Source organism: Rhinoraja longicauda, chromosome 8, assembly GCF_053455715.1.
Source record: "Rhinoraja longicauda isolate Sanriku21f chromosome 8, sRhiLon1.1, whole genome shotgun sequence".
NCBI classification, from domain to species: Eukaryota; Metazoa; Chordata; class Chondrichthyes; order Rajiformes; family Arhynchobatidae; genus Rhinoraja; species Rhinoraja longicauda.
Window position 1 is genome coordinate 11,085,268 of NC_135960.1, and position 10,323 is coordinate 11,095,590.

The window sequence follows — 10,323 nt, forward strand, 5'->3', positions numbered from 1 at the left end:
ATTGCTTACAAGAACAAAAAAAGATGGGTATGCATTGATATGACTACACAAAGATGGCTGCTAATTGAATGGACCTCACATTGACTTGATCATAAAGAAGGCTGCGAATAGACCTGAACGTACAAAGATCAGGAGGGCAGTGAAACTAGTCGGAGAACTCGGGTGCAGGAAGGACGGAGTGAGAGGAAAAGCAAGGTCATAAGTGATCGGAATAGAATTAGGTCATTCGGCCCATCAAGTCTACGCCGCCATTCAATCTTGGCTGATCCATCCCTCCCTCATTCTCCTGCCTTCTCCCCATAACCTCTGACACCTGTACTAATCAAGAATCTATCTATCGAGAGCCACAGAATTAAAGGATGTTCCTTTAGGATGGAGATGAGGAGGAATTTCTTTCATCAGAGGGTGGTGAAACTGTGGAATTTACCACAGAAGGCCAAGTCAATGGATATTTTTAAGGCAGAGATAGTTAGATTCTTGGTTAGTGCGGGTGTCAGAGGTTATGGGGAGAAGGCAGGAGAATGAGGTTGGGAGGGAAAGATAGATGAGCCATGATTGACTAAGCATGCAGGTTCAGCAGGCAATGAAGAAAACAAATGGCATGATGGCGTTCATAGCGAGAGGATTTGAGTAGAGGAGCAAGGAGGTCCTACTGCAGTTGAACATGGCCTTGGTGAGACCGCACCTGGAGTTTTGTGTGCAGTTTTGGTCTACTAATTTGAGGGACATTCTTGCTTTTGAGGGAGTGCAGCGTAGGTTCACCAGGTTAATTCCCAGGATGGTGGGACTGACATAAGATGAAAGAATGGATCAACTGGGCTTATTTTCACTGGAATTTAGAAGGATGAGAGGGGATCTTAGAGAAACATATAAAATTCTTAAGGGACTGGACAGGCTCGATGCAGGAAAAATGTTCCCCATGTTGGGGGAGTCCAGATCCAGGGGTCACAGTTTAAGAATAATGGGTAGGCCAATTATGACCGAGATGAGAAAAAACGTTTTCAACTGGAGAGTTGTGAATCTGTGGATTTCTCTGCCACAGAAGGAAGTGGAGGCCAATTCACTGGATCTATTCAAGAGAGTTGGACATAATGGAATCAAGAGATATGGGGAAAAAAGCAGGAACGGGGTACTAATTCTGGATGATCTGCCATGATATTTTTGAATGGTGGTGCTGGCTCGAAGGGCTGAATGGCCTACTCCTGCACCTATTTTTTAATGTTTCTATAATCGAATGGCGGAGTAGACCTGATGGGACAAATGGACTAATTCCCCTCCTATTACTTACGACCTTACGCTGCCTGACCTGCAGAGTTACTCCAGCATTTGTGTGTCTATCTAATTTAAAATCAGTATCTGCATTTCCTTGCGACACATGTTGGCTGCTAATTGGCTTTTACCTGGCAAAGATGGCTGCTGCTCGGCTTGACCTGACAAAGGTGACCGCTGGCGCTACCTGACTTTACAAAGATGGCCGCCGAGCGACCTGACCTTACAAAGATGGCCGCCGAGCGACCTGGCTTTACAAACATGGCCGCTGGCTCCACCTGACTACAAAGATGGCCGCCGAGCGACCTGGCAATTCCCGCTGGCTCCACCTGACTGTACAAAGATGGCCGCTGAACGCCCTGACCTCGCAAAAATGGCTCTTCACGGCACCTTCCACTCAGTGGAGATCCTGAGCAAATAGACCGCGACGCTCCGCTAATCACGGGGTCGAACTCCAGCCGTACTTTGTGCTGCTGCGGCAGAGAGGTGGCGTGAAGTCGCTATATTTTGCGACGTATCCTCTCTACCGCAGCGTTTTGCTGCGAGCGTGGAGCCGGAGGTAAAGGCGGTCGGTCGGTCGGTGAAGCGGAGGGACTGGGGAATGAGGGGGGCGAGGAGGAGGGGGTAGGAGGGGAGGCTGCGGCTCAGGCCCGGGTGGCCGCTCGCCTGTCCCTGAAGGTGGGTGGGTGGGAGTGAAGGATGGAGCGACTGCTCCAGGAGACCGGCGCTCACCGCCCTCAGTTACCCCTCCCCCCCAAACACCTCAACATTAACCGCCCTTAATTACAACTCAACATTCACCTCAACATTAACATTTACCTCAACATTAACCGCCCTTAATTACACCTCAACATTAACCCCCTTAATTACACCTCAACATTAACATTTACCTCAACATTAACCGCCCTTAATTACACCTCAACATTCACCTCAACATTAACCGCCCTTAATTACACCTCAACATTTACCTCAACATTAACCGCCCTTAATTACACCTCAACATTTACCTCAACATTAACATTTACCTCAACATTAACCGCCCTTAATTACACCTCAACATTCACCTCAACATTAACATTTACCTCAACATTAACCGCCCTTAATTACACCTCAACATTCACCTCAACATTAACATTTACCTCAACATTAACCGCCCTTAATTACACCTCAACATTTACCTCAACATTAACCGCCCTTAATTACACCTCAACATTAACCGCCCTTAATTACACCTCAACATTTACCTCAACATTAACCGCCCTTAATTACACCTCAACATTAACCGCCCTTAATTACACCTCAACATTTACCTCAACATTAACCGCCCTTAATTACACCTCAACATTAACCGCCCTTAATTACACCTCAACATTCACCGCCCTTAATTACACCTCAACATTCACCGCCCTTAATTACACCTCAACATTCACCGCCCTTAATTACCCCTCCCCCAAACACCTCAAGATTCAGTGCCTTTAAACGCCCTCTCCCCACAAACAATGCTCTTAATTACCACCACCCTCCCAAACACCTCAACATTCACTGCCCTTAATTACCCCACAAACCAGGCTCACCGCCGGTAATTACTCCTCCCCAAACACCTTAACATTCACCGCCCTTAATTGCCCCTCCCCACAAACACCTCAACATTCACCGCCCTTAATTACCCCTCCCCCAAACACCTCAAGATTCAGTGCCTTTAAACGCCCTCTCCCCACAAACAATGCTCTTAATTACCACCCCCCCCCCAAACACCTCAACATTCACCGCCCTTAATTACCCCTCCCCACAAACACCTCAACATTCACCGCCCTTAATTACCCCATCCCACAAACAAGGCTCACCCCCAGTAATTACTCCTCCCCCAGACACCTCAAGATTCAGCGCCTTTAAACGCCCTCTCCCCACAAACAATGCTCACCGCCCTTAATTACCCCTCCCCACAAACACCTCAACATTCACCGCCCTTAATTACCCCTCCCGACAGACACCTCAAGATTCAGTGCCTTTAAATGCCCTCTCCCCACAAACAAGGTTCACCGCCTTTAATTACCCCTCCCCACAAACACCACAACATTCACTGCCCTTAATTACCCCTCCCCATAGTCATCTCAAGGTTCACCGCCTTTAAATGCCCTCTCCCTTCCCAATGACGTACCAGGATTCACCACCTTTAATTACCCCCTCCTCACGGACACATCAAGGTTCACTGCATTTAAATACCCCCTGCCTCTCCAGTGACTTACCAGGGCTCACTGCCCTTAATCACCATCCCCACAGACACATCGTGGTTCACTGTTGTTAATTGCCCCCTCCCTCCCCAGAGACCCCACCCCATAGACACCTCGGCTCACCGACCTTAATTACCCTCCCCAGAGATACCCTCCGCCCCCCAAAGAAGTTACCAGGATCCCTCTCCAGAGACCCCATCCCACCCTCCCCCAAACTGATATGGCACAGCCCCACAGTCATCAATGTCTCTTCCCCCACCCCCAGACCCCACCAACAACTACCAGGTCCCCCTCACCCCACTAGTCCCTCATTGACTCTGCAATAATCCATCCACGCCCCCCCCCTTCCCAAAACCGTCTCCAAAGACCCCACCAGAACAGCCCCCCTCCCCAGGAGATGTCAGGGTCCCAGACCACTCAAAGACCCCCATCCTCAGATCCCTCCAAAGACTAGCAGGGTCACTCATCCCATCACTGGCCTTCCAGAACTCCCCACCCTCCCCCGGCAAAACACTCCTCAAAGACCCCTCTAGGACAACTCATTCCCCCCACCCACCGTGACGGCCTTGACCTCCCTGGTGACTTGCCATGGTCCCACCTCCACAAATGTACCCCCACTCGAAAGTACCCCGCTGCTTGCCCATTGACCCCAGAAGATCCCACCATGACACAGTGTGATGCAGTGGAGCAGCTGGTAGACCTGCTGCCTCACAGTACCAGAGACCCAGGTCCAATCTCCTGCCCTTGAGTGCTGTCTTTGTGGAATTTGCATGTTCTTCCCGTGGCTGACAAGTGAAGCCAAGGACAGCATAAAAATAAAAGAGAAGAAGTATAACATAGCAAAGAAGAATGGGAAGCCAGAGGATTGGGACTCTTTTTAAGAGCAACAGAAGATAACTAAAAAGGCAATACAGGGAGAAAAGATGAGGTACCAGGGTAAGCTAGCCAATAATATAAAGAAGGATAGTAAAAGCTTTTTTAGGTATGTGAAGAGGAAAAAAATAGTCAAGGCAAATGTGGGTCCCTTGAAGACAGAAGCAGGGGAATTTATTATGGGGAACAAGGAAATGACAGACGAGTTGAACCGGTACTTTGGATCTGTCTTCGCTAAGGAAGATACAAACAATCTCCCAGATGTTCTCGTGGCCAGAGATCCTAGGGTGACGGAGGAACTGAAGGAAAGTCACATTAGGCAGGAAATGGTGTTGGGTAGCCTGATGGGACTGAAGGCTGATAATTCCCCAGGGCCTGATGGTCTGCATCCCAGGGTACTTAAGGAGGTGGCTCTAGAAATTGTGGACGCATTGGTGATCATTTTCCTATATTCTATCGATTCAGGATCAGTTCCTGTGGATTGGAGGGTAGCTAATGTTATCCCACTTTTTAAGAAAGGAGGGAGAGAGAAAACGGGAAATTATAGACCAGTTAGTCTGACATCAGTGGTGGGGAAGATGCTGGAATCAATTATAAAAGACGAAATTGCAGAGCATTTGGATAGCAGTAACAGAATCATTCCGAGTCAGCATAGATGTACAAAGGGGAAATCATGCTTGACTAATTTTCTGGAATTTTTTGAGAATAATAATAATAATAATGCATTACATTTATATAGCGCTTTTCATATACTCAAAGACGCTTTACAGGAATTTAGAGAACATAGGGAAGTGAATAAATAGATAAATAAGTAAACGAACAGAGAAAGGAGACAGAAGGTGAGGTGACCTTCAGTGGTTGAACGCAGTACTGAACAGGTGAGACTTCAGTGATGTTTTGAATGTGGTGAGTGTGGAGGAGTCTCTGACGGTTTGGGGTAGTGAGTTCCATAGGGTGGGAGCAGCGATGGAGAAAGCCCTGTCCCCCCAGGATCTGAGTTTGGTCCGGATGTGGGGGGATAGGAGATTGGCAGCAGCAGAGCGGAGGGTGCAGGTGGGAGTGTGCCTGTGGAGGAGGTCGGTCAGGTAGGATGGGGCCAGGTTATGGAGGGCTTTGTAGGTCATGAGGAGGATTTTGTACTGGATTCTCTGGGGGATGGGGAGCCAGTGGAGTTTGTAAAGGACGGGGGTGATATGGTCACGGATCAGGGTGTGGGTGAGTAGACGGGCAGCGGAGTTTTGAATGTATTGAAGTTTACTGATGATTTTTTAGGGTGCGCCATAGAGGAGGCTGTTGCAGTAGTCCAGACGGGAGGTGATGAAGGCGTGGATGAGGGTTTCTACAGCTGTGGAGGAGAGGCATGGACGGAGACGGGCAATGTTTTTGAGGTGGAAGAAGGCTGTCTTTGTGATGTGTTTGATGTGTTTCTCGAAGGAGAAGGTTTGATCAAAGATGATTCCAAGATTCCGGATGTGAGGGGAGGTGGATACTGGGAGACCATCAATATTGAGGATGAAGATTATTGAGAATGTAACTAGGAAAATTGACGGGAGAGCCAGTGGATGTGGTGTACTTTGACTTTCAGAAAGCCTTCGACAAGGTCCCACATAGGAGATTAGTGGGCAAAATTAGAGCACATGGTATTGGGGGTAGGGTACTGACATGGATAGAAAATTGGTTGGCAGACAGAGAGCAAAGAGTGGGGATAAATGGGTCCCTTTCAGAATGGCAGGCAGTGACTAGTGGGGTACCGCAAGGCTCGGTGCTGGGACCGCAGCTATTTATAATATACATTAATGACTTGGATGAAGGGATTAAAAGTACCATTAGCAAATTTGCAGATGATACAAAGCTAGGTGGTAGTGTGAACTGTGAGGAAGATGCTATGAGGTTGCAGGGTGACTTGGACAGGTTGTGTGAGTGGGCGGATGCATGACAGATACAGTTTAATATGGATAAATGTGAGGTTATCCACTTTGGTGGTAAGAATAGGAATCCAAATTATTATCTGAATGGTGTCAAGTTAGGAAAAGGGGATGTACAACGAGATGTGGGTGTCCTAGTGCATCAGTCACTGAAAGGAAGCATGCAGGTACAGCAGGCAGTGAAGAAAGCCAATGGAATGTTGGCCTTCATAACAAGTGGAGTTGAGTATAGGAGCAAAGAGGTCCTTCTGCAGTTGTTCAGGGCCCTGGTGAGACCGCACCTGGAGTACTGTGTGCAGTTTTGGTCTCCAAATTTGAGGAAGGATATTCTTGCTATTGAGGGTGTGCAGCGTAGGTTTACTCGGTTAATTCGCGGAATGGCGGGACTATCATATGTTGAAAGACTGGAGCAACTAGGCTTGTATACACTGGAATTTAGAAGGATGAGAGGAGATCTTATTGAAACATATATGATTATTAAGGGGTTGGACACGTTAGAGGCAGGAAACATGTTCCCAATGTTGGGGGAGTCCAGAACCAGGGGCCACAGTTTAAGAATAAGGGGTAGGCCATTTAGAACGGAGATGAGGAAAAACTTTTTCAGTCAGAGAGTTGTAAATCTGTGGAATTCTCTGCCTCAGAAGGCAGTGGAGGCCAATTCTCTGAATGCATTCAAGAGAGAGCTAGATAGAGCTCTTAAGGATAGCGGAGTCAGGGAGTATGGGGAGAAGGCAGGAACGGGGTACTGATTGAGAATGATCAGCCATGATCACATTGAATGGTGGTGCTGGCTCGAAGGGCCGAATGGCCTACTCCATCTATTGTCTATTGTCTAAATTAATCATGACATCCATCTTTGCTTCTCACTTGCCTTTGAGTTCACTTACCTCAGCATAAGCAGAAACACGTATTTTAAATTTTTTTGATCAAATGTATTTGGGGTTTACTGCAACTGAATATGTGTTTTGATTCACAGACCAGATCCATTTTGATGATGGCAAGTCAGATTTTTAAGAAACTTACTCTATTTGGCAGCAAACATAGAGTCAAGTTGTTAGCTGTTTCCTGTGGAGGGTTATTTGCCACCAATGCTTTCTGTCATGTCTTCCCCCAACGGACGTATGGAACGTTGTATCAAGCTTGGTCCAAGGGAAATCCGGCTGAACTTCCAGAGAGGTTGCAAGCTACCTTCCAAGAGGTGCTTCAAGATGCCGGCGTGGATTCAACGCAGAATTATACAGGGTTCGCTGCCTTCAGCTTTCAACCCGTGAGTGCGGGTGTTCCCTGGTTGCCCAATGGAGCTTTCATTGGCATTCCAGTTAATTTTAACAGCACAGGGCCGGAAGGGCAAGGAATAACCAACCGAATTGTCATGATTAATGGCAGGGACGTCAAGTGGGATAGTGAGGTGGGGAAATCCCTGAGAGAATCCCTCACCTTTTCCTCCGATGCGCAGAGGTTTGCCATCGCAAGGGAGGTAATGTATTTGCAAAGCAGCGGCCCTGTCCTTCAGTCAGTGCTTGCACCAGCTTGCTTGGCAGGCACGTACATCATAGGCGTGGCCTCGAAGCAAGCCCTCGGCCTTTACTCGGGACCCTTTTTACTACGTGGCGTTTTTAACCTGGCGGCGGCAGCAATGGGCTTGGTGGGTTATTTTCTCTTTTCTGATGCACTCAGTCACTGGCTCGACTACCGATCGGACCGCCGGACAGCTACGATATCAAAGAATTACGCCAAGGGGGGCATTGAGTTTTACGATAAAGTTCTTGCACGAAACCGAACTTTCCGTTTGCTCCTTGGCAAGAAGGGGGTGGAAATGTATGCAACAAATGGCAACCTTTTCCCTAAGCATTGGTTCCGACTAAAACATGCCCCTTACACGTCCAGGAAGGAGATGATTGAAAACACACTGAAAGACTGTTGGATGTAAAATTGATTTGGCGATATTTATTTGCACATCTCCATGTATCATGTAAAACGTCCTCGATTTTACTTGACTCTCATCCAGATTTTGTGTCTGAACTGAACCGCGTTGCCATCTGCTTTCTCAACCTTTGTGGGAACCATTTTCTACTTCCTCCCATCATTGCAAAAACACAGTTTAAAAGCAGTAAAACAGAGCTAAAGTGAAATATTCCACTGTCGGCCGCAATGTCAAAAATCAATGATATCCTCAACTTGCTTTTCAACTGCTAGTGTTTCTAAAACTACCGTTTGTCTTGTGCCGTGCGAGACTGAACTCTTGTTAATTGACAAAATTTCCAAAAGCGCATATTGAATGTCATGAAATCTAAATGCAAAATATACACACGTTACCTATTGGATATCCCGAAGCTTTATATGTCCGATTATGGGGGAGGGGGGAATCTTCAATTTCACTTTAATTTTGATTATTCGCAAATAACCATGACTATGATATTGTGGAAATTATGTGACCTTTCAGAATATGTAAAGTTGATAAATTGGTATGGTTTTTCATGCTATGTTGATGACAGAATAATATTTTGGAGGAGAAAATGGAGATAATCTCCAGATTGCAGAGTGAAAGGCAAGTGAATGGAGAAATAGAAAGGAGGTGAGGAAGAACTTCTTTAGTCTGAAGGTAGTTAATCTGTGGAACTCATTGCCACAGAGGGTGTGGAGGCCAAGTCAGTGGATATTTTTAAGGCAGAGATAGACAAATTCTTGATTAGAACAGGTGCTATGGGGTGAAGGCAGGAAAATGGGATTAGGTGGCAGAGATCAGCCATGATTGAATGGCGGAGTAGACTCGATGGGCCGAATGGCCTAATTCTACTCCTATAACTTGTGAACTATCCATGTACCTGTCCCAATGTCTTTTAAATGTTATAGTAACTGCCTCAACTTCCTTCTCTGACAGCCTGTTCCATATGCACACCACCTTCAGGTTCGTAATAAATCTTGCCCATCTCACCTTTACTGATGAAGGCTTAAATACCAAAAGGCTTCTTGGCCACCTTATCTACCCATGAAGCCACTTTCAGGGAACTAAACATAGCACAAAAAGTAAGGAAATTTGTGTTTGGTACATTATTTCTTTGTTGTAACAATGCTTCTTGGCAATAAATCTTATACCGTTCGAAAGCCTGTTTATTTCCCTTTTAAATGGTGCCACATTTGTAAGGAACATGCATTTGTGGGATGAGCAGCAGAGCTGAGTATGTGGGTTGCGCCCATGAAAAATCTGCCAAATCTTCTCTGCGAATGCCAAACAGCTTATTCTGCCATTGACTCTTGTTCGGTGTTGCTTGGTGGATTGGATGATTGAAGTCTGAAGAAACAAGACATATTGGCAATTTAACAATTTATTCATTTAATAAACAGGAGCCTCAGTAGCGTGTGGAAGAACCATACACAGCCACAACAGCCTGGCACCTCCTCATGCTAGTCACCAGCCTGGTCACACACTGTTGTGGGATGGCATCCCATTCTTCAACCAGCATTTGTCGCAAGTCAGCCAACGTGGTTGTGTTGGTCACTCTGGCACGAACAGCACGCCCAAGCTGATCCCACAAGTGTTCAATGGGGTTGAGGTCAGGTCTGCTGGCAGGCCATTCCATCCTCTCCACTCCCAAATTCTGGAAGTAGTCTCTGAGAAACCCTGCTCTGTGGGGGCGAGCATTGTCATCTTGGAGGATAGAGTTCGGTCCCAGACTGTGGAGATATGGGATTGGCACTGGTTGCAGAATCTCATCTCGATATCTCTCTACATTGAGATTGCCTCCAATGATGACAAGCCTCGTTTTTCCAGTGAGGGAGATGCCGCCCCACACCATCACACTGCCTCCATCAAAAGATGTTACTCTATCGGTGCAGCAATCAGCATAGCGTTCTCCGCGTCTTCTCCACACTTTGACCCTATGATCCAACTACCGTAGGCAGAATCTGGACTCATCGCTGAACATAACGTTCCTCCACATGTTCAGGTTCCAGTGCACGTGTTGCCGTCACCAGCGCAAACGGGCCTGACGGTGAAGGGCAGTCATGGCAGGCCTCCTGGCAGC

General features: G+C 47.0%; 1 protein-coding gene across 1 annotated transcript; it reads left to right on the plus strand.

Annotated features, from left to right (window-relative positions):
• The first annotated feature begins 1,711 nt into the window (after positions 1–1,711).
• tmem177 (transmembrane protein 177) lies at positions 1,712–9,421 on the plus strand. Its single transcript, XM_078404381.1, has 2 exons — positions 1,712–1,828; positions 7,275–9,421. The coding sequence occupies exon 2, from the start codon at positions 7,290–7,292 to the stop codon at positions 8,226–8,228; it is 939 nt and encodes a 312-aa protein (XP_078260507.1). The 5' UTR covers positions 1,712–1,828; positions 7,275–7,289; the 3' UTR covers positions 8,229–9,421.
• The last annotated feature ends 902 nt before the right edge of the window (positions 9,422–10,323 follow it).